Here is a 25341-nt window from a genome sequence, read left to right as displayed (position 1 = left end):
GGGAAGATGCATCATTTTTGGGGAATCCTAGAAGCAATTTTATTTTCTTTTTCAGACCTTTACACAGTTACAAGCCAGGATTTGATCTCCACATCTGTTTTTATCAGTCAGTCTAGTTTACAAATGAGGCCCCTTTTGTCCCATCTAATTTTATGTAATCTGTGATGCTGCATAAAGATTCTGGGAAGAAAAAATAGAAGGACTGTGAACAGACCTTCTGGCTAATATGCACAATGACTCACTCTATCCTTTATTTCAACTTCCATGGAGTATTTTCAGATACACTATTTACCCATTAAATGAGCTGTTTAGTTTAGCTTATGGCTAAAGCTTTTCCTAGTGTTTTGATTTATTTGTTGGGAACATGACAAAGTAAATCACAAACGAGAATGTTAGCAAATGCTTACATTAATCATCTGAGATGGTCTGTCTCCTAATCTTGTTCTGAGTCACTAGTTATCTGTAAGAAAGAGTTTCCTGTCCCTTGATTTGCCAACTTACTTGACTTTACCACCAAGGAAATCTCTCCTCTGTGCTTGACAAGCAATGGGCAACTTCATAACTTTGTGCAGGCAATTACTTCATGAGAAGAAGTTAAGTCAGTCATGCCCATTGCCTAATGTAATTTTACTATAATCTAGAGGGAAGAACCCTTTCCTGGGTAGAATTCCTTCAAAGGACCTGGCAGAAGCTGTCAGTGACAGGCCTGCCACTTGCTTGGCAAGGCCACTGCAGCACATTTCATGGCAAGCGAGAAACTTCTGCCTTGCCTTGGTTTTCAGTCATCGGCAGCTGCTTTGAGGGAAACTGAGCGTGGCAGCAAGTCACGATGACCTTGCTGGACGTTGAAATTCAGCATTTGGGGAAAATAAGGATCTTAGGGTGTCTCATGGAGGCAAGCAGTCTTCAGCTGGGGCTGTCTGAGGTAGTTCATCTCCATGAGCTCGCTCATCTGCAAGACAAGCTCCTTTATCCAGGCTCTACAACCACCTACAACAACAGAGGATTTCAGCTCTCCTCCACTGAGCTCTCAGCCCTTTCCTGTTTTCTTAACAGGTCTTCATTTCCTGGGCCTTTCCCTGCTCAAGATCATGCCCAGGAGAAACTCCATGCTTCTGCTCCCCCTCGGAGGGCGGTAGCAAAGCCTCCTTCCTCTAATAGGTAGACTATTTTCCTTTTTCCCTGCTCAGCCGGGAGGTTTGGCCCCAGCCGCAGACACCTCTTGCTCTCAGGTTTGCAGTTCATTCATTTGCCCATCTTTTCCTCGCTGCAGGCTGGGCTGATTGAAGCACACACAAGGAAAGGTCCTTTTAAAAGCTGTTTGCAGAGGAGCCGTTTTAGAAGCCTGGCTGTGAAAAGGAGGGGAGCACAAACCAGTATTTTCTGCCTACTCACAACGAAATGGGAAGAGAAAACGTGGTGCCCTTCTAATACTGGCCACATGAACAGGTTTAACAGTATCTCTTCAAGGTCAATAACACCATTCTCAGCTGTTTGAAACAGCATGTTGGTAGCAAAACCAGTGCAAATTAGATTTGGGAGAAGGCGGGTTGTTTGATGTTGTTTTTTCTTTCTCTCGGCAGGCTCCAGCCTGGCAGATAATAACATTCAACTGTATATGTAATTCAGGCAAAATACAATCCAGAATGTGTGGGACAATGTATGATTTATGCTAATGGTGGCAAGGTATTGCTGCTGAATACCTCGCAGCTTTGGAGGAGTCCCTGGCTGTCAAGGCAGGTGGAAATATAAGGAGCTCAGTCAGGGGTCTTACTTTTTTCAAGGAAATTCTTTGTCCCACATTTTTCCTTTGTTATATTTGCAAGATTCATGAGACTGATCAGATTTTTCCCCTTAGCAACCCTCTAACACCAAACAAACATCTTTATGCAGAAGTAGGTTTGGTCTAGTGTTTAGAGATAAGCTTTAGAGAGGTTGTAAATGGCTGAGTGAATAAACACTGCTTTTTATTGGGTAAAGTTGACTGTAAGATGGTATTTTCTGCCTTGGTCCTGCCCTCCTCTGCTGGTGGGAAGTGTTCTTTTCTGCAGCTGGAACCATTTTCCTGTAACTAAGAGGCATTTTCCATCCTCTTTCCAAAGTCTCGTACATTTTTTCCTTTACCCTTTATCTTCAGTTTCTCTCATTGACATTTACTGGGTAGGCAGCAAGCCTTACCAGTGTTTCTGAAAATGCTCACGTGACAAATGCCATCCACTTTCTTTTTGCTCTTGCATTCTTACACTCTGCTGACACCTGCAGAGCCCGTGCTCGGTCTGACTACACTTTTCCCCAAGGAGAGGTTTTGCAGCATTGGTTCGGAGTGTTCCTTGGGGTTGAAAACCACTCAGGGAAGCACAGTGAGAAGTGAGTGGGCTTCTCTTTGTATCTGCTGTGGAGATGAGTGGTTCAAGAATGCTGTTTTGCTTTACACCAGTGAAAATTAACAATTACAACAAGGATATATGGAAGGTAAACAGAAATGCAACAATGGGATCAAGGTTTTACACAGAGAAGCAAATTGCAAGGTTGCAAATACGGCAATAGGGTTTCAAAGCCCTATGAGCCATGTGAACAATTGGTGCTTTCTGTGCTATGGAACAAAGCAGCTTTACAAAGGGCGTCTGCACTGTACTTTAGATGGCTCTATGGAAATTTCTGTGGCTAAAATTGCAAATTCAGCCTTGCTGTATAGCTGGTGGGAAGGGGATGACACTACTTCTCTATGTGATGATGGTAGATGGGAAGAAACTACATGTTACAGCCAAAAGAACTCTTACCTACAACTTTTCTTTTCCACAGGTGCCCCTGGTTGACAAAAGCCATCTCCCCAGCCATCCCAGTGTACAATGGGCTCGTGTTCTTGTTTGTACTGGCAAACTTCAGCATGGCAACTTTCATGGACCCTGGAGTTTTCCCACGAGGTAACAGAGAATGGGACTGTTGGCGGGGGGGTTGAAAACCCAAGCCAAAGGAGGTGTCAGGTATCCAAATACAGTTTGCTGACTAGTCCCCTTTCTTCTAGTACTCTTTCCTGTAGACTTTAATTAGTTATTTATTATACTCAGCTGGCAGTAGAGGTGGGATGGTAATGAAATGCCGGATACCCTCTGTCTTTCTTCTGAGCTGGGTGTCAGTTCTCCTTGCACTTGCTCAGCCTGGCAGTTGAGGGCATGGGGTTGTGTAGAACGGTTCTCCTTGAGCAGCTCTCCTGACTGATGTGATTGTGCCATTCCCTGTGTCATGCTGGCACATTGGATTTAAGTCACTGTCTTCACAATAGGTAGCAGAGCATGGTGGAGGGGGGAGACTAAACTTTCTGAAACAGCTTCATCAAAGCAGACCTTCAAAAAAGCCTTAAAACAAATGCAAAAGTACTGAACGCTAAAAAAGATAATGACTAAGGCTTGCCTTAGAGTGTCTAAAAATGTATACGTTTAGTAAGATATGCCTGCTTAAATTAGTACTGATTCACAGCTGATTAAATAGGATAAAGATCCCTCAGCGTTTGTAATGAGAACCACAGTGCAGCTATCTCTTTTAACACATCCTAATGAGAGAATTATCACCTCATTTGATCTGTCTTCCAATAATTATTCACATGCAGTTTGCAGCAGAGGCTGCTCTAGGCAGTCTTGCTAAAGCAGTGGGTCTGTGCTGCACTTTCTCCCCTCTATTCTCTGACTTCAATATCTATTTTGAATTGCCACCCGACAAGAACAAGGTACCTGTCCTGCTGGTTTCCCTGAATAGCAAGTGCCGGTTTTCCCCAGGTAGCAGGGTCTAATGATGGGCATCTGTCTGCCATTCCTTGCAGCTGAAGCTTTTGAATCCCTGATTAAGCGTGGCAGCACTCCAGTTAGGGAAATAATTGTGTGTAAAGGCAAACTAAGGCAAAGGCCAGATTCAGTCATTTGTGCAAGATTAAGTCATGCAGTGTTTAGGTGCTTAAAGGTACAGGTAGTTGCTAGTGAGATTTTCAGAAGAGCTTTAGCACTTTGAGCTTTTACCAAGCTTGCTGGACTTTTTAATTCCTCCATCTCAGCAGAGATAGCAGTGATTAAACATGCTTTGGATGCGAGGCTATCAAAGGCATCCATGCTCTTTGCCTGTGGAAGGAGGTGAGCAGGAATAAGGTTGTTCACTTTAAAAAGTCTCAGTCTGGGAATCTGGTATCTTTGTGCAATGTGGCTCCTTCAGAGCGGAGCCTGCAGCCAGGTGCTCACCAGGCCCTAGGAGGGATCAGTACTGAGTGTGTTAGAAATTCACACCTTCACTTCTCTACCTTCCTCTTGCAAACAAGTTCTTTGTTTTGGACTTTTCAAGGGGAAAAGCACCAGGAGATTAAATGGAAGCTTCAAAACTTCCTTTGCTTTCCATCTCCCTTAACACAAGGGACTCAGGAGCAAAGCAGGAGGAGAAGTTTCCCATAGCTCACCTTTCTTCTGTCTTTTTCTCTTCATTTGTGGCCTTGGCCTTATATCTCTATGCTGTTTATGTGCTTAGTCTGGAAGAGGCTGGGAGTGAAGTGAGTGTGGAAAGAACGAGAAAAGGGATGAAAGTCATCCTGGAAGAAGGTGATGGAGTAGGAGTTTAGATGTGTGAAGAAAGAAAACTGATAAGGAGAAGAAAAGATTGTAAATACCAGTGCTGGGAGGAAAGAGGAGCAGATGTTATTATATTTCAGATCACAAGTGTGCAAGTGAAAAAAGCTATCGCCACCCCACGCCGCCCTCAGAGCTGCCGGTGCAAGGAGTTCAAGAGTTGTAGGAGTGATTTAAAATGAATATACAATAGAGCTATTTGCTTTCTGTTATTGGAACTAGGTTTAATCTTCTTGATTTTCAAGCTTTTTAGCACATTTCTGATAGTTACAAATTTACTTCCATAAACCAAAACAACAAATAAGCAATACAAAAGCTGAGACTAATGAAATCATATGACTCCTTTAAGGAAGCCACCAAAAATCGTGCTATGTTATATAAACATGGAACTTGGCTGCCCTGTGTCACTGAATCAGAGTATGAGAATGTTTTTAGTATGATACGTTCTTCTACCAATGTATTCTTCTGCTCAGATCACTGGAAGATGGAAATAAACACATTTCTAGCTATACTGTATAAGCTCACAGGTTCTGTGGCAGGTAGAACTTAGTCTATGCAGGGAAGTAAATCCAGCTCATTCCAATATTGTTGAAGAGGACCTGAATCAAACTCCCAAATCCATTACTCATTTTTTAATAATTTCTTAATTTCGTAGCTCTCTGAATGTTTTTGGTATGAATTGGGACTGGCCCTGTGCGAGTTGCCAGTAATACACCAAAATTAATGAGAAGGAAAGGAAGTATTAAGTAACTGAAACTGGGGCTATCCTGACAAACCTGATTTACAGTTTGGGTTGAGACTGGCAATGTTCGTTGCTGGCCAATTATAGATACCAGCTACAAACTGCCTTTCAGTATTTTTGATGTGAATCTATGCAAACTCCTCAAGTGTGCGTCAGTTCTGCAAGACTAATGTGTTTATATACATGTAGGTATATACACAATGTACAGACTTTTTATCTGCATAGTCATTTTTTTTACAAGAACTTAAATAGTTTGACCATTCTAGTGTGCTGTTTTCACATGCTCACATGTATTATGTAGCACGGGCTGGTTTATAATAGTATTGAAGAACCTACAGATTGTATTTATGGAAGTGCCTAATGGATTTAGAGTCCAGCTCTCACTAAGGATCCCACTGATCACTTATGAAGAAAAATTATAGAGAATGGTGCCAGCACAGCAGTCTGCTTCCACAAACATTAATCCAGAAAGTGCTCTTGCAAGGTAGATACTGTAGCTGAGCCAGATCCCAAGCTCATCTAAGGGAGAAACTCCCTCTGAAGTCAATGGAAATGGGATCATTTTTGTAGTGATAACACATCTAGAGAAGATTTAATATAGAACTAAATGACAGTGATTGATGCCCCACTGGGACAATATTATCAAATTCCACCTAATTTGGAGCCAGTCAACCAATGCCAGCTGCACTATAATGTTTAACCAGGCGTTAAATAGATGTGAACTTCTCAGATTTTCTCTGTCAAAAGCAAACAAAGATCATAAGAATCTAGAATAAAAGATGAACTTTCATGAATATCATTCTCATTTTTTCCTTTCCTTCCCAATATATGTTTGTCTGTTACAGACTGGCTTTTACTTTGTACATTTATTTTTAAATGACCTCTTAACTAGAGCAGTACTTAGCTGAGATGTTAAACCCTCTGCCCTCCATGTTGTCCGTAATAAGATGACTGCCATATTGTCACCCTCATCTTACTAATGCCAAAAGGAGGCTAAATGACGAGCTCAAAGCCTGACTCCTGGTCCTATGCTCAGACCAGTAGACCATGCTGCCTTTGAGAGAGGTGAGATATTCCCAGTTTGTACTGTTACTAGAGCAAGAGCATTCTGGGTACGCTCTGAAGAGATGAGCACAGGTTATACTGGTGCAAGGGCTCATTGTGGGCGCACAAATGGCTTCAGAATGGTGTATCGCACTGTGGCATGAGACTCCCTGGAGCAACAGGCCTTTGGGTGATTGTGAGCTGATGCCAGAGTGCTGAACAGATCGTCGCTAACGGTCATCTGGGTTGATTTGGGGTTTGAGCCAGTACAACCTTCCACTCTCTGTCAATATGATTTCTTTCACTTTTTGTGCTGGTAGGCTAGCACTGAATTAATCCCAAATGCATGTAGCAGAAATTCTCACAAGGGCTTGGGTGATTTCCATCCCCTCTTTGACTGTAGTGTGTAGCTTATCTTGATCGTCCTGGTTGTAAATGCTGGCTAGGACTCAAACACCTTTGTCCAGGGGCTGGTGAGTAAGCACAGTGCTCCTACGGGAAGTGCTACAATGGACCGGATCACTGCAGTGTTCTGCAGCATAGACAACCTGTTCTGACAGTCCATCGCTTCCACCACTCCGTTATTTCTTTGACAAGCCCAAGAGCCTGTGCAGTGCACCTGTATCCAAGGCACTGGCTGGATTAGCTCTTTTGTCTTTTCCTTGTGTTATTTCTACTAACTCCTGGTTTTGTATTGAGCAGCAGATGAAGATGAAGATAAAGATGACGACTTCCGAGCTCCACTGTACAAGAATGTGGAGATTAAAGGAATCCAAGTACGGATGAAATGGTGTGCGACCTGCCACTTCTACCGTCCTCCGCGCTGCTCTCACTGCAGCGTCTGTGACAACTGTGTTGAGGTAACAGTTCTGTGGATTACGTGATCTATTGGCTTTGTCTCAGTGATGGAGCTGCATGTACTACTTGGAAACATGCAGCTGGGCGCTTCCCCCAGTATTGCAGTTCTTGGAAGTTCCCAGCTGTAGCCTTGTTGATGGACTCCTACTAGTTAGTGCCATTTGAAACATGGCCCTCAGTTATGATGCATGTTACCTATGCAGTCGTGTTTGATGCCAGCTTTGTTGCCAGTGATAAAATGTGTAATGCTGGCTATGTCTTCTTTGAAGTAGCTAAGGGATCATGAATGTAAAAAAGGAAGGACTGCTGTATCCACACCAGTGTGCTTCCAGGGGGGATTTTTTATTGCTGAGATAAAACTTCCACTTCTTAAGGATCATCTCTGCTGCAAGATCTGTTTGTTGTGTTGTTTTTTTTTTTTCCAATAGAAAGATGAAATCTTTAGTATGTCTAAAATATATTCAGCCCTGCCATTAAAATGAAATTAATTACTAATCAGAAAGGGAAAAAATACCAGAGTCAGCTGGAATGCTGTATACACCATTTTTGTCCTAATCCTCTTTGCCATAAGCAAGGGAATGGTCCCGAAGAAAGCAGAGCAGTTACATGTGGGAGGAAGGCTGCCTGGCTTTTTCTGGTGTCAGTCATTTTCTCCTTCAAGGCAATATATATCTAAGTTTTAATTATCTGGAAGCAGTGCTGTGCCTAGTAACTATCAGTAAATAGGACAAGGCTGTCCTGTTGTGGAAGGGCTTAGACAAATGTAGGATTTGAGAAGATGGAAAGTAAGGAGCTGCCAAGGTCCCTGGGTAGAGAGACATAGCCACAGATAGTCCTAAGTTGTGTCACACAGTTTCTTTGGACTGCTGAGAATTGTTGAATAGAACTGGTTATTTTTGTAAAAAACCTAAGTTGTGTATTCCTAATTTTAAAACAAAAATGTTTTCAGTAATTCTAGATCCCGAGGATTGTTTAGATGATGGTAAAGTCTCAGTTGTCCCATGGAATTTCTTTCTTCTGCCTTCCCCAGTGGCTCAGCATGAAAATTCATTTTCAACAAATGAAGTTTCCTCAGGAAAAGATGCTCAAAACTCACCACAATTTCATGCTGCCATGAGGCCTCCATGGGAGCCAGTTCTGCAGCAGAAATTAAAATGGGATAGAATCCAAAAGTAACCTAAATAAAATAGCAGAACACAAGGTGACTCTGCCTGGCTCTCCGGAAGTTTTATTCATGGTCAGATCAGTTGAATGTTCGTTACTATTCTGGTGGGCAAGTAAGAAGCTCTGCTTGTATAATTAAGTTATGACTGCTGTGGAGGAATATAGGCAAAAAGCAATAATGACTTCTGAATCAATAAACCATGGTTTTAAGCAGCATGCTTTATTGATTCTTGTGATGCTTATTTCCCACTCACCTGTCTGTTCCAGAAGAGCTTGGAGGCAGCAACAGGAGTGACTCTGCTGGCTTGTCCGTGTGGAGCCCATTCAGGGTTGTAATTCACATAATTTCACTTTTAGTCTAGAAAATGCAATAAAAATTCGTTTCCCAAATGCAAAACTTTTGAGTTAATTTCCTAAAAATGAATGAACAACAAAAGCCGACAACACTTACAGAAATAAAATCAGTTAAAACCTAAAGCCCGCTGTGACCAGAGGGACCCAAAAATGAATCTGTGACAAAAGTAGTCAGATTTTTGTTTTCCTTACTGAAGTGTTAGCAGTGGATATTTATATAGTTTCATAATCCATAGATATTTTGGGCTGCATACAACCAGATTTGCATAATAGACATATGCTATGTCAGCATTTCAGATATAGCCTGAAATGATCTTTATTAAATTGCCCCTATCATCTTCTGATGTGCTTTGAGAAACTCTAATCCTTTTCTTGTATTTTGTAAATTTTTGTAAATACATTGGGCAAGTAGACAAGTAGATATACATGCTGCTGTGTAGAGGCACTTGAAAGGTGTCGGTGGCTTCCCCTCATTATTAAATCTCCTGTTAAAAGGGACTTGACTTTTTGATGTATTTTGAACTTTTGACTGAGACAAATAGTTAGGCTGGGGTTCAGAACTAGTAATGAGCTTGTGCAGAACTTTGCCTGTGTCTTATCCAGATGTTGCTTTTCTTTGGGAACCTACTTGGCAAAAAAAGTATTTTTCATGTCCGTTGCTGAAAGTGGATTCGTTAAGCGATGTATGAACACAGAAATGGGGGACAGAGAATTATGCAGCAGTGTTGCATCTTCAAAACATTCTAGGTGATGGTAACTTCATTGTAATTGACTCCTCATGCTAAGGGTGATAAAAAATTAGTGCTGCTGCTAGTAGATAAATAGCCTGTCTTTCATTTTTTTTATATCCTCTCTTTGAACCCTATAAACACTCAAGTACCTCTCCATCCACAGATACAGAAAACACTTGGTCCTAAGAAGAGCCTTATACAGTCTAGCGCATTGTAAAGCTGTAGAACTAGTCTGATGTAGTTTTACATTATGATGGTTCAGATTTATCTCTAAGGCAATGTATTTCCTTTAACCATTTGGATATTGTTCCCTATCTCTCCCTTTCTTTACAAGGATTTTGACCATCACTGCCCATGGGTCAACAATTGCATAGGACGGAGGAACTACCGCTATTTTTTTCTCTTCTTGCTGTCCTTAAGTACGCACATGGTTGGAGTGTTCACCTTTGGACTCATCTTCATATTAAACCATATGGAGAAGCTGGGAGCAGCTCATACCACCATTACGTATCCTTCTTTTTGGTCTTTCAAGACACAAGATGGCCTTGAGGAAAATGTCCAAGAATTAATCTGCAGGTTTGTCTTCCTGGAACTGGTGGAGATCTGTTCCTCTCCTGATCCCCCATTGCTCTTCCCTGTAAATGTTTAGTGTAGGTTTTCCTCTGTGCCCATCTCACCTGTATAACAATTGATCACCCCCAAAACTATAGCTGACCTTTTGTCTATCTCTGTGCCATGACAACCCAGCAGAAGGATATGCTGCCTCACCAAATTTTACTTCCAATTCGGTGTGACTCTAAACTGTTGGATGCTATTTACTGTATTTAAAACTCTGTTACTGCATTTTAAAGCAGAGTTTGCCTTGGAAGCAGCCCCCCTGCATGCTAGTGTGAAACACGAACCCCTGGCTCTGAGGGCTGCTACCCCTGTTAGCAGATCAGTGCAGAACAGTCTTTGCAACATGATTAGAGCCAGAATCAATGAGATCACATTTTTCCCCATCTCAAGGATAAGGACCCAGGCTAAGGTGCAGATGGATTTAACTTTGAGATAAAATTTAGATAGCCTCTCTCCTTCCTAACCTCTTTTTCCCTTCACTCATGCCAGTTTCTTTAACTCCTGGATACAGAATGGCTGTCATGTGCGTGGCTGGGTTATTCTTTATTCCAGTCATTGGTCTCACTGGCTTCCATATTGTGCTGGTGGCCCGAGGGCGCACAACAAATGAACAGGTAAGAAACGATCCTTTCTCTGTGTTTGAGGCTATAATGTTGAGTTGGGAAGGAAAGTCAGCAAATCAGCTTGGGCAAATAAAAAGATGAGGCACATCTTAGCAGTAACAGTCTTACTGGAGCTTTTGTGAAGATCTAGGAAGAGTGCCTAGTTTTTCATCTTCGGATTTTTTCTGGAGTGCACTACAAGCAAAGATTTTCCCCTTCTCCTAACCACAAAGGATCACCCCAGGCTTATTTACCATTTAAAATCTACTCATAGCCTTGAAATAGGTTTTATGTGGTGAGTATCGTCAACCCCAGAAGTTCAAACTTTATGAGTCAGACTGAACAAATCATGAGATTGAATGAAAGAAAGAAAGGAAAAGATTAAATCATGCTTTCACCCTGTCTCTTGATATTTTGAACTCCCCCAGCTAACCCACACTGTGCATAACAAGGTCTGAGCTGGCTCTTTGTCTGGCTTCCTTTGTCTCGCTCTTGTTTTCATGTGTATGTGCACAGCTCACATAGAGGCTATTGGACCTACTTGTTTTGCTTCTTCAAACAACTGCCAACATGACATCTTGTGCCAAAAAGCCTGTAAAACTTCAGTTCCCCTGCAGTAACGCAAATGTGTATAATCCACAGCCCCTATGTAGGCATGTATGATCCAGACCTGTATGCATGTGCATATCAATAGCATGATATAAGATCTTGACGTGGATTGATAGCATGCCCTGCAGTTCATAAGAGGGAGCTGATTAATTGTGTGTATTCTAATGCTTTACCCTTTCACAGCTCCAGCTTCAAAGCACCCTTCACACAGCTGGCATTTTTTAACTTTTTGTTCCACATCACACTTCTTTTTCACTTTTTCTCTTTGAAATAAGAATTTTTACTGCATTTTTACTGCACTTGCATCTATGGGCCATCTCTAGCCCAGGCTGATCAGTGTGCTGTTCTGGCTGGTCTGCAGGCTGACGGCTTCATGCTTATGTCTCTTGTTAAGGCTGCTGTGCAGATTGGACTGTCTGAGGCCAGGCCTTTGTAAACTGGGATGAGATTGTCTCCTATCTCACAAGAGACAATCAAACCTTTTATCCAGAATAGTGTGGGAGTTTTACATAAGCAAAGAATCTGAAGTCATCCTGAATTGTTGCCTGACATGGTCTCTGAACAAAGCAGGCTTACCATAGCTGTAGATCTTTAAATGCTTTTCTTTGCTCTGCTTTGAACCAGCTGCTCTTAATTTTGATTTTGGCCATGTATTAGGTTTGATAGTGCTTACAACAGTAGCATGAAACTCAAGGTGTTTTGGTCTCAGCCCATGACTTGTCTCTGTGCAGAGATGAAAACTGCCCATGATAATTTTAGGCAGAGGAGGAAGGAAAAAATTAAATTAAAAAAAAAAAAAGTAAAATCTAACTACTTGTGCTTGTGGCTGCAGTAACATTGAGATAGGTTGAGAATTTTGCATTTAACTTGATTGAAATAACTATTGGAAAATGCATCCTCGCTTGATTTGGTTTCTTGAGCTACCAAACCACTTGAGATTTGTTCATCTTCCCATACCATTTTCTGAAAATTAAATATAATCTAGTCTTAACTTCTGTTTAGTCATACACACTGCCTTGCTGTAGCTGGAGGATGCATGTTCCAGGCCTTCAGGTCTCTTTCAAAGGAAGCACATCTAAGTAATTAGAGCACCAAGCCAGGAGCGGTGGATATGGGATCTGCTCCTGGCTGGACCACTGCATTAAAACATAAACTGTTCTCCTGCAGTCTCAGTACTGATTCACTTTTCTCAAACTGTTAGTTATCTGCTCTCAGCTTCCCAGTTACAATATGCTCAGCTGTACATCCTCTTTTTATAGGCCACTGCTACATACATTTTTGGTGGTTTACTGTAATTTTTTTGTATTTGTTCATTCTGGATTTTGTAGGCTTTGAGCATTAATAGTCGGCAGACTGTGATTTAGGAGTGCATAGTGGCTGAGTTTAGACGTTTGTGAGCCTTCTGAATGCCTCTGAAAGTCTTTTATGGAATCAAAATAACCCATAACCCAACATCTGCTCATATCCCGGTATTTTTAGTTTCTGAATGGAGTAAATAAATATCCTTCCTTTTGAGACTGCTTTCTATCAGAGGACTTCAAACTACTTTAGAAACCAAACTGGTATAATTAGTACTGTAATCTGCGAGTTAGAGAAATTTTATTTTCATGTTGTGTTTGAGCAAATGGGCACAGAGATATGAAGTGCTTTGCCAGCATCTGGCACAAGTCAGTTTAAGTCCAGGATTGAACGCAGATGTCGCAAGCCATGTTTTAGTCATCAGATTACTCTTCCAACACTCAGAACTTCCAGCATTTCTCTCTTGGCCTTTTAAGAGTTTAATGTCACATCAAAGAGGCCAGCATAATATATTGCAAAATCATTTAATCGTCGTTATTTTATGTGCAAGTAATTAAAGTATTTCTGGTACTCTGTAAACTTGTTGCTAGATCAGAACTATGAGTTTATTAAAATGCATTACTTGCAAACAGCAACAGTGATGGTTTTAATGGCAACCACTATTAATCTCCCTGGCTTTATTGGTATTTATCCCCATATGGTTACTTTCAAGTATCTGCCTGTAGAGTACAAACCCTTTATAATGCTTATGAAGCTTTGAATGGATCCCGCCAGTCTAATGAGGCTTGGCTTTTATTAAACTAGCTTATTTCCAAGCAAACATCATAATCACCAGGGCGTTCCTGGCACCCTCCTGCAGAAGGCAGTGGTTCCTACTGGGATGGGATGCTGATAGAGAGGAGACATTGCTCCAATCCAGCGTTATGAATGTTGGACTGGCATTCCTGTTTGTTTGGAGGGAACTTGCCAAGGCAGAGGAGTGAAGTGACAGGGGAGCGAAGGGGATCAACCAGGATGTCTGGCTGACAACGGGCACGACTCTAATGTGGGAGCAGCATGGAGAGGTGAACCTGGCCACTTGGACACATGGTCACATTGAGCTCACTGCCTTTTGGGGACAGGATTTGAGTCAGCCTGCCTCCCAGCCAGAAGCAGCTGATGCTGGTGGTGCGTTAGAGCAGGAGAGAGGACGTGCAGCATTCAAAGAAAAATGATTTGTTTGGGAAGGACAGTGGGTCAGAGCAAGACATGCTTTTTATTGGCTTTTTGAGAGTTGGATGATGACTTTTATATAACCAGAGGTTTGAGCACCGTCCTGAATATGTTTCCAGGTGACAGGTAAATTCCGTGGGGGAGTGAATCCTTTTACGCGAGGATGCTGTGGAAATGTGGAACATGTGCTCTGCAGCCCCTTGGCTCCCAGGTAAGAGAAATGTTGTCAACTCAGAATGAGGGAGGTACAGTAGTTGTTGGGACAGAGGAAGAAAAGGTGCTTGGCTGGTATCACAAGTGAAAGACCGTTGGTGAAATGACAGAGAAGTAAAGCAAAACCTTCATCCCAGAAATGTTTATTTGGAATGAGGATGTCAAATTAGATCAAGATCTATATCCTCGTCTTCACTAGTGGATTTCTTCATCCAGTGGATTTCAGGAACAAGGTAAGTTTCAGTATGTTACCATATTCCCAACATGACTTTTTGCACTGTACAGTTAATGGCCAGGTGTTCTAATCTGCTGGAGAAAAGGAAAGAATCTAAAATCAGCCTTTCTCCTTAAGACTTAAATCTAATTTAAGACTGCTGTGGTTTTCAATCTCACTGGCACTTCCATTATCATAAAACAGATTTTCAATGAGGTCTACATCATGGAACTTGGAATTTTATTTATGGCTTTCTATTTTGGGGAAAATGGATTTATCGTTTCACATTTTGAAATCAGGGGTTTAATGCAATAGATCAGATGAAGTATAAATATCCTGGGTGCTGAGCTGTCCAGCTTACAACCATGTTAATGATGGTACTACAAGAAGACTTATTTGAGCCTTTTCAGGGTCTTGAGCAATTCCAGCCCCTGATATTATTATCTGCCTTCTTCTTTTCCTTCACTATGCAGCAAATACGTCCTAAATGTCTGTTACATGTATAGCACTGGTATAGCTGATTCTCAAACTTACCAAAACTTGAAAATCAGGTCTAGATACTTTAAGAGAACCAGATATTAGAAGTTGGGAGACACTCCTGTTACGAGAGGGGTATGAGTAGAATCATGGCTGTTTTCTGACTCTTAGCAAGCAGAATGTTTGTCTTTTGTGAAGACTTGTTGAAATTGTACTGTATATTGAAAGTCACTGAGCCATCACTCCTAGAGTGTCCTATTTGCTAGGTGAAACAGAGAAAGCTTGTGCATGCGTTGATATTTATGCATTGTACAGCCACTGCCCAATTGCACTTAGAGAATTCTAGTCCACTAGAAAGAAGTTAGGTATCTAAACTCAACTACTTCCTTTAGATTTGTTGCTTCCCATAGACCTGTCTGTTTCTTTTACCTCCATTTATTTGAACACTCTAAACACACTACAGAAACGAGTGGCTGTGTTGTGAGCTAGAACTGACAACGCATCTTCTCCTTGTTAACTCTCCATGTGCTGGCTCTTTATTCCCCTTGTCACCATCTTCCACCACAGGGAAGATGTTTCGTGTTCACTAGGTCAGATCTAGTAAATCGCTCCCACTGGTGGTAGGCCTCTCTTCTCTCTCCATCATCTTGTCCATCAGTGCTTCAAAAATTGCTTAGGTTTTTTTAATGCTTCATCTCCTTTTACTCACTACAAAAAACATTGATATTTTTATTGCTTGTTAATTATTACATCCATTGAAATAAATGGAGCTTGCTCACCTAGATTCTGACACATTCTTAAATCATACCCTGGAAGCAGGAAGATTTTCTTGTCTCTATGCCTTGTTCTTAGGTTATTGCTTATTTTAATTATGATTGTTAAACCAGGTACATAGTTGAGCCCAAGAAAAAGCAAGCGGTGAGTGTGAAGCCTCCTTTCCTCAGACCTGATTTGTCTGAGCGACAGATCACAGTGAAGATCAGTGACAATGGAATCCAAGCCAACCTCAACCGGAGCAAGGTAAGGCAGCCTTCAAGCGCTGCTTCTGAAGAACGTGGGTTAAGCTTTATCAAGCCTGGGAATTAGTTTGACATTGAAAATTTCTTTGAGATGATGCACTTTTTGGAGAAAATTACAGGGGTTGAGTCCTTACCATATACTTCATCCTCTGAAAATAACCCGGGTTCAGTAACAGCAGCTCTTGATCCAGTAACAGCCCTTCTGCAGCACTGTTATAGAATGCCTCTGCGCGTCTTTTGGAAGAGGTGGTTGTTCTTTGCAATAGTTACTTTCTGTCCCAAGAATTGCCACCTCTTGGTGTTCAAATTAATTTTAACTCACCTAACACATCACAGGAACCCTTGTACCACCAGGTCAGCCATTTTACTTCAAAGAAGGTTTTGAGCTCCCAGACTATAGTGAGAGGAACATTGGACGTTCAGCTGAGCAGCTGAATTCTCTTCTCTCCTGTTTTTTCAGTTTCTGCTGCCACGAAATAGAGAGAAGGACTTTTTTTAGTCCTACAAAAAGCAGTGGATTCAGAAGAAGCCACCTTGAAAGATTTTTGTGGATAGTCATTTGTTACACTCTTTGCAGAGTTACTCGCTGAGAGCTGACTGGAAAGTTGACCAAAAAAGCTAGAAAACACCATTGTCTTCTGCCACATATTAGCTAGTATGATGATAATGTTATTTAGCATAGCCAGCAGAATAGGATAGTGCCTTTAAAATTATACTGGCTTGTTATGACAGTGCTAATTTTACACATGACAATCCTTGTCTGCAGTGGATGCTAAATCATGTTTGCCATTATAGGTATATCTGTTCTGTGGTACAGCCAGCACTCTGACACAGGCTGTGACTTAACCAAGTTGTGGGTAATGATTGATTCTTTGGTCATTTGCAGTCTAAAATTAGCCTGGAAGGTCTGGAGGATAAAGGTATGGATGTGCAACCACCTCTGCCACCCAAAGGAGATCCAAGCAAGTACTCGGAGCTAAAAGGGCAGCTGGGCACCAGTGAAGGTATAGTTGCATCATCAGTGTTTTATTTTTATTAATAAGAAAATATTTCAGCCTCTTTAAAAGGCTTCAAGTATTTTTTCAAAAAAGTTAAGGGATCCAGGTGAAAACAGGAATAAACAGCAGGAAAGGGAGAAAAAAGTTGGCTTGAAGGTGTTCATGCAAGCCTAGGTTGGACATTTAATTTCAGTTTCACAGAGTTTTTAAACCCTTTTAAGCCCCTTCTTAAACTTTTGATCAATTTTTAAATTAAAATATCATTTTGAACTGAGGAATCAGAAATATTAGCATTAAATGCTTAGACATTACAAACTGAATTATTTCATTTAGAAAACTGTGAGATTATAGCTTTGATACAACTAAAAAACCTCTTCCTCCCCCCAACAAAACTAGTAGCTGAATTCAACCCAAATATTTAATATTTCAAATTATGGCAAAATTACTTCACATCAAAATATGTTACCCCACTTAATACATGATACCTTGTTTCTATGTCTCTTTAGATTGCTTATCTGGCAGCAGTGTACTTTTATTTCCACAGGGGCTTCATTGATTTTGGTGGAATTCTGCACAAAAGGACTGCAAGTTTTGTTCTTCTCAGAACCGATCTGTTTGCAGAGGACCGTATATAGCGCGGAATTGGGGATGATAACATTCCATCCACACATTTTAATAGAAAGTCCTTTTTTAATCTTTTACAGAAGGTGGCCTTTCTCCCAAACTGATCAGCCCTCCTACACCTGCCATGTACAAGTATCGACCAGCTTTCAGCAACAATCCCAAAGTCCACTACCACGCTACAGCTGAGCAGGTGAGCGAGCCTGGGAGAATCTGCTCCCAGATAACACCAGACAACATGGAGCTGGGGATAAATTCACCGCCGGGCTCTAGTGAATGTCAGAGTGTAGAAGTAAATAACAACACTTGGCATTGTTGTGCCATAGTGTATATTTTCACTCTGCTCCTTATGAAAACGTCTGCTTTCGCAGCTTTCCTCTGTTGAGCTTGACAGGCCTGTCCTGCTGACAGGCATGCGCTGCTGCTTTTCTGTGTCTCGGCCTGATCCTGAGGTGCCGAGAAGTGTCACCTCCCATCGGCTTCTCCTGACGCAGGTGCCAACTCCCATTCACCTCAGAGAGAGCTGGACGTGCTTAGTGCTTTTCTGGATCAGACCCTTTAACCAACAGATGACGTTCTCAGTGATTCCTTAACACATCAGCTTGCAAAACAGAAACAACTTTCAAAGCATCCCAAGAGATATTTTAGTTAAAATTAATGGCAGATTCCTCGTGTGTGACCTTCCTTAGCACTTTCTCAGTGCATTTGGGTTATATAATGGAAAAAAAAAACAAACCTCCTTAACACTTGGCATCATTTCCTCCTATCAGGAAAACTGAGGTCCAAATAATTAGAGACTTGCTGTGGAATGTTGACTGTTTTCTGTTTTGCTTAGGAGTTTTTAAACAGTTTACACTGTTTCCTTTGGAAGCAGAGTGCCTATCTAAGCCCACTGCTAATAGGCTTGTATTTCTCACGTATTTCTCATGGATTTGCTGCAAATGTTCCTTGGCCCCCCTCACCTGGGAATAGCAGTTTGAAAATTACTGGTTTAACTTGTATATTTACAATACGTATCCAAATCTTCACATACCAGTGGAGATACCCTTAAAACACACATACCGCACACAATGCAGTTTTCATACAATTAATTTCATCAGCTCCTCCAATGTCACACCTACAATAACAAGAAAGGGATGATATAAGTAAGGAAAGGAAAAATGGTAGAGATATATAATTGACTGCAGCAACACTAGAATAAGACAGAATGTTCCTTAAATGGTAAAGGAAACTTTTCTTGTATCCTTTTCATTTTGAAAACACAGATGGTAATAGATGGTGGAATTCCAGCTACCACCGAGTTTGGGGTTGAGCCTTCCTGCAGTCATTGTAAATCTTGTTCTCTGGATCTGTCTGGAGAATGAAGAAAAAACTTACGAAAGGGAACATAGGGACAACAGTGTGTTCACTGCATCAAAAAAATCTGATCATGTTGTCTCTTCTGTGTCTGTTCTTCAACCAGTCAATATAATTCTGCTTTTAAGCAGTGAGAACTGTTACAAAAGAGGGGTTGAGGCACAAGGATACATAGCACAAATATACTTATAGGCTACACCATTGCTTTCTCCTCCTCCTTTACAGGCTGTCACTTGGTCTCTTTTTTCCAGAGAAGGCCAAATTTAGAACCATGCTCTAGAAGACAGTGAGCTGGTTTGCATATTTTCCTATCTTCTAGCTCAAAGAAAAAGAACCTGAAGAAAAAATTAGAATAAAACAGATTTTTGCCAGTTAGGCTTTTTTAGATAATGCTCCTTTAAAAGAAGTTAGATAAAGAACAAACGGCATTGACTGTATTTCTGATTAAATATGTAACTGATGATAATGCTTTTTTGCAGAACCAATGTAGCAAATTTATTGTGCAGTATGGCAAAATCTGTAAAAAAACCAGCAAAAATTATTTGCTTAGCACAGAATGGCATTTTATGTGAACACAACTGTAAGCAATCTTGCATAGAGTGAAACAGAGTGAAGTCATATCTGTTTCCAATGCACATAAATAAAATGTGGCCTGTTTCCTTCTCTGATGTGGCCATTTTCTCCTACACAGGCAATAAAAAAAGGAGAAGATTGCTTCATTTTATTGTCTAAATGATGGGTAGGAGCCTCTCTGCTTTAATTAAGCTTAGGTGCTTAAAAGACCTATGACTAGAAATTCAGAATTACTGAATATTCATAGCTCCGAGCAGAGCGGATAAGAGCGTGCTAGTCCCCAGTGTGTTGAAATGAAGATTAAAGAATTTCTGACTCAGCACGCAAAACCAGACATCCCTCAACTCGAGAGCTATTTGCAGAAAACTTGGAGAGCTTTTTCCAAGGGCAGTATTATCAGATTGCAATCTGATTTACTTTGACTGAGACCTAAGTCTCAGTTTAGAAAATCTCTCTTCTGTGTTTTCAGTGTCTGTGTGTTGACGTATTTATTACTGTCAATATTATTTAGCACTTATTATGGCTTCTGAGGTGCTTAGCCATATGCTGAACAGGAGTTAGGGGATTCCTTACAACAAACCTGTGCCATAACTGGGCTGAGAGTCTGAGAGGCCTCCAGCTCTTTTCTTCCCATGAACTCACCGTGGAGAGCAAACCTGTACTTACATATCACTGGCTTCTGTTTCTCGTGTTCACCTCTGTTTTAGATCACCATGCAGGAGGGACATAGTCAAGGGGCTCTGATAGAAGAGGATGGCAGGAGCCTTGATTACCAGTCTGAACCCAGCTTGGACATCCCCAGCTACCGGAAGAGCTCCCTCCACAAGACCTATCAGTCTTCCCCACTCCAGATAGATTCCTTTGCCATCAATTCACGATCCCTGAGCCTGAAATCTGCTGGCAGGAGAGGGACAGACAAAGTGCCCCTTCATCCAATAAAATCTGAAGGGGCGGCTTCTACCCCTTACAAAAGCATCTTTTCTCCCAACTCCCTGTCAAACAGAAATGGGAGTCTTTCATATGACAGTTTGCTAAACCCCATGTCGCCCTCGGGGAGGAAGTGCATCGCCCATTCTGCGGTCAGCTCCGTTGGGTACCACTCCCCATATTTATCAGCCAAAATGTGCCACCTGCGGGGGAGTGAGCTGCAACGCCAACCACCGCAGAGCTTCAGCCCAGTCCTGGGGAGTCCAGCTGCACATCAGCGAGACCCCTCCCCAGTCCGCTATGATAACCTTTCCAAAACCATTATGGCATCCATCCAGGAGAGGAAAGAGATGGAGGAGAGGGAGAAGCTCCTCCACTCACACCCCGATTCAGTGTTTGCAGACTCAGGTGTCTACGACACCCCTAGCTCTTACAGCCTTCAGCAAGTCAGCACGCTCTCTGAAGATCCGCGCAGCATGGCAATGAGGTATGGATCTAGAGACAATCTGATGGCTGCTACCAGTTTTAGCACAAGGAACCCTGTACTGCAGTCCTCAGTGTCTTCACTCTCAAGTGCAATGACAAGAGCACCAAGGACTTCCACAACCTCTCTGCAAGCTGATTTAGCCAATAATAATGTCCAGTCCCATCAAGCACTACAGGGCAGGGTGAGCAATGGCTCCTACAAATCTCCAGGCCACCAGGTCCCGTCGTCCCCCACAGGGATGCCTAGGTCACCTTCTTATGGAGGCCCGAAGGCTGTCTCGTTTGTAAACACTGTGGAAATTACAGAGGTGCAGTCGGTGGGAGCACAAAGGTATGTACTGCTTTAGGTGCTGCTCAGCAAACAATCTGTTCGGAAGCAAGTGCAGAGTGCTGCGCTGGAGGCAGGACCCTGATTACATGGTTGCTGGAGGCCAGTGAAGGTGGGAGGTTTCGGCTGTTTGGGGATACAGCAGCATTTTGCAAAACAACTTCGGGATGAGACACATTAAGCTTTAGTGTGTAGTGGCCTAGATCTAAAAGAACTTCTGAGGAAAGCTTGTTGTCCTTGCTCCCTGGCAGCAGGTCATAAGAGATTAAATTATTTTAAATGGTCCATCTGGTATATGGTCTTTAATTACAGTCATCCTGGAGTACTTCCTGACTTGATTCAGTTTGTGTCTTCGGTCATAAAGAAGTCTTAGGCTTCACTTCTCTTATGTCTTTCAGAAATAAGCAACATCATTTTGTTTAACTGGATATTTAACTGGGAAGTTTTTTTCTGAGTATTTTATTTCTGATTATAAGACACAGTTTGGCTTAAGGTCAACAGTGGTGCCAGTTAAACCCGCCTGCACCCTACACATGCTTGCACAATTAGTTTGGTTCAACAAAGCATTTAAGCAAGCAATTAAATTAACAAATATTACTGGGGTCTGATCCACTAACCTAATGGCCAAATCAATTCTCTCATTTCAGTGGCTTTTCATCAAGTATATTGGCTTCAACCAGGTTGCTCTCATGCTTGAATATTTTGCAACACTGAGACTCATGGTAACAGGGATACTTGTTTATCCTGAATGAAGCCATTCTGCTATCACACTTTAGCCACTCACATTGCATCTTTTGATATTTCTTTTGATGCAGGGATGACATGCAGCTGAAGACACCGCACAGTAAAATAAATGGACAGCCCAAAGGAATATCCAGGTTGGGTTCATCATCAAGTTCCCAGGGGACGCCTGTCAGCCCTGCTAGACACTCAAATGTTAAGAAGGTGTCTGGAGTTGGTGGAACAACCTATGAAATTTCAGTGTAAAATAAAATTAATTAAAAATAAAGAGCCATCCACTCAGCCAGCCATGAAGCTAGGAGCACTGTGAAGACTCAAATAACAACAAAGAAGGAGCAGCAGCAGCCGGCCACTCTCCTTTTCTTGTTTTGGGTTTGTTCTGTTTTCATCTTTCTCTTTTGGCCAAAAACCAGCTGCAGCCTTATTCTTGAGGGAATAAAACTGTATAGTCCACCAGACTCTTCCTGAACTGACAGGTGGGAACTGGCTGCAACCTAGCACCACAACCACCGACCAGATTTCTTTCATGCAAGAGAGCGCTAAAGCCATTGTGCGTGTGTCTGTCCAACAAACCTGTTGTGTACCAGTTGTGATGTGAAAAAGTACAGTCAGTCCTGGATCATTCATTTTTTCCCAGTTCTTCTGGCCAGCGATGTGTCCGGCAGGAGTCAGAGGCCCAACTGCTGTTTTCCTACCAACGTGGAAAGCCGGCTGCCCGTGCGGCCAGTCTGCGAGTGCAAGAACTGCTCCCTGTCTCCCAGGCCTCGTGTTCCTCCTCCAGGGAAGGAGCAAGACAAGGGCACCTGGGCAATGAACGCCGTGTTGTCTTTAAAAACCTCCCTGCTCCCGGATAGGGGCAGGAGAAAGGATAGTAACAGCTTCTCACTGTCTGCCATTCGCCTCCCTGTGTGTGAAACTGTGCGTGAGTGTGTGCGTGTGCTCGTCTCTCGTGGAAAAGGACTGCAGCACCAGTAAGGGTCTTCCACCGACCTCTTGCTCCCTCTGGTTTTTAAAGGCTTCTCTGACTCGGAAACAAAACCAAGCTGATAAGAAAGAAATGTTTGGATGGGAACATATTTTAAACAGCCGTGAGCTGCTTTCCCTGCACCCTCCTTGTTACCTGTTGGATTTAGGCAATAACGTGGTTTACTGCCTTGCCCTGGTGCCATCTGTGTAATCCTGCAGCAAGGTTATCATGACCTGTTGAATTTGCAGTGTGTGTAACTGAGCCAAGCGTACATCTAAAGGATATAAATTTTCTGTCTGCCTAATTACTAGCACATTCCCTCTGGTCTTCAATACTGTTAGACAACGAATTTTCCATTTGGATTTTTTTCCCTTGGGGAACAACTTTTTAAAATAATATCAGTCAAATCTATTTAACATTCTGAGGTTCCCTTTTCCTCTCTTCAGAAAACTACATTTGCTTTGTTGGATTTAAAGACAACTTTACTATAAAAACCAAGAAAGGGGTGCATTACTTTTGTCACAAATACAAGGACTCTGGCAAAAATAATTTTGGGACAAATGGAATTATTTTCTCCATTCCTTATCTCCTTTGGCTTCCCATCCAGTTACCACCTCAGAAGTCAAAAGTATCTGGATCAGTGCTAACTAGCCAGATCATTTATGCAATTAAGAATATCCTGAGCGACTGCTGCCAAAATCACTAGAAGTCATTATTTGTCACTGAGCCAGTCAGTGTACGAAACCTCTGCTTCCCACCTGGTTCTCCGGGTAAATAGTTTTGACTGGAGAGCTAAATTCATCATTTTCAGGATATTTGTTTCAAGGGGTTGAATCCTTTTCAGTCCTTGACTATAATGGAGAACTCTCCAGATATTTGGTAGCAATTCAGAATGTGGTGATAACATCTTACTTGTTTTCATGTATGTTAAGATTCATTATTCCAGAAGCCAAATATTGACTTCAGTTTTGCCTGGTTAAAATTTATATTTTGATTTGATAAATCTTGACATCTGCTGCAATACATGCTTATTATGTCCCTTGTATATCACGTCATTTTTAGAGAGGAAGGTTGAAGAGAATGTAAGAAAGTTAATAATCTCTCTGTGTAATGCTCCATGTTGCCTGAAGGGAGAAACCTGGAAAGCGATGCAGCTGCACTAGGCCAAAGTGTGCATTTTATTGCCTTGCTGATACTTCAAATGCCTACTGTAGGGGCATTGCAGAGCAGAGAAGCAATAGTCTTTCTATGCAGATTTGCTCACTGGCATGCAGAATATTGTCTTTAGTTGGAGGCACCAAGGTACCAGAAAGATGCTGGCAAACTGGAGCGGGTACAGACGGAGCAATATTTTATATATCAAAAGACTGGACGGGCTGGCTGATGAGAAGATTTAAAGGGCTAAAAACGTGTCACTGGCTAAGCAATGAAGTGGAAACTAAGTATCGTAATTTTACAAATGCATTAGTTGAAAGATGTAAAACCAAAGGTAAATCAGAGGGTTGTGACTGGTAACCAGTGGTCTACATTCAGGACAGGCAGAAAAGATGGAGGGAAGGGGCAGTGGAATAGTCTTCCAAGGCAGAGTATTGGAGACTAACGATTTTGGACAGTAGAACTATATTTGGATAAGTGATTAAAAACATTTCTGTAAGAGATGAGCCTGCAGGGGCAAGGGGCTTAGACCAGATGGCCTTACAGATTTCTTCCATCTTTAACTGTTATTAATCTGCAACTCTACCCTGATGTTAACTCCTCAGGAAGATGCAGTATATCCTCAAGGACTGGAATTCACTCTGGTGCGTAGAGTATCACAAGACTTACTTATTTTTAAAGTATCATGTATGCCATATGTAAGCCCTGAAAAAGAGGGAATGTGACACATTGAGTTTGGGCCAGGGAGCTAGACAAGGGCACATTTTATCATGTATCTTTGAATATGTACATGAAATTCATGCAAGCAAGGCTGAAAATTTGCACCAGTGTAATATTTGAGATTTGCATCCCAGTGATGCTCCACTTTGATCATTCTCCTGCATTTATAAACAAAAAAGCTACTGAGGAACTTGAAGGGCCAAAGAGCCTTTGAAGTTAACTACATTAGTTCATGAGAGAATTTCTCAGTAAGACTAAACACAGTATTGTGTGTATAAAGCACTAATATCCAGGGTTATTTTGACATAGTTCACAAGGGGTAAGGGAGGAAAGAACGAATGCACTGTGTCATTATAGGTTCAGATATAAGGATTATATATTTTGTGAGTAGTTTTGCCCACAGTTGAGAGACATTCGACTTGTTAATAGGTTTACAATGGTACCAAAGTATTTTTTTTTTTCATTTTGAGGTTTGCATATAATTCAGTGCACATAGCCTGGAGTAAATTATTCAAATCTTCTGAAATCTAAGCAGAACTGTTAACAGGAGATTGCATGCAGCAAATCCAGCCTCATTTCCATCCAAGGCGCTGAACCTACAGCTATTTTCTCATCAATGTAAGTGTCTGCTTCCATAGCTCCCATTGCGGGACTGGGGACCTACTTAGTAAGTCTAATTTTGGAGCAGAATGCAGCCAATGTTAAAGTA

General features: G+C 41.7%; 1 protein-coding gene across 1 annotated transcript in view; it reads left to right on the top strand.

Moving 5' to 3' along the window:
- ZDHHC8 (zDHHC palmitoyltransferase 8) overlaps positions 1-22036 on the top strand; it is a gene marked incomplete at both ends in the record, with an annotated part of 96081 nt that extends 74045 nt beyond the window's left edge. The window contains 10 exons of the mRNA XM_080355402.1: positions 2803-2924; positions 7093-7250; positions 9832-10004; positions 10627-10729; positions 13957-14048; positions 15629-15761; positions 16647-16764; positions 17463-17572; positions 20016-21052; positions 21865-22036. Coding sequence (XP_080211528.1) covers positions 2803-2924; positions 7093-7250; positions 9832-10004; positions 10627-10729; positions 13957-14048; positions 15629-15761; positions 16647-16764; positions 17463-17572; positions 20016-21052; positions 21865-22036 — 2218 coding nt within the window. The remainder of the gene's footprint in view (positions 1-2802; positions 2925-7092; positions 7251-9831; positions 10005-10626; positions 10730-13956; positions 14049-15628; positions 15762-16646; positions 16765-17462; positions 17573-20015; positions 21053-21864) is intronic.
- Positions 22037-25341: the final 3305 nt, after the last annotated feature.

Source organism: Nesoenas mayeri (genome assembly GCF_963082525.1).
Source record: "Nesoenas mayeri genome assembly, chromosome: 17".
NCBI classification, from domain to species: domain Eukaryota; kingdom Metazoa; phylum Chordata; class Aves; order Columbiformes; family Columbidae; genus Nesoenas; species Nesoenas mayeri.
The sequence above is the reverse complement of the archived record's forward strand: the minus strand, read 5'-3'. Positions and strand labels throughout refer to the sequence as shown.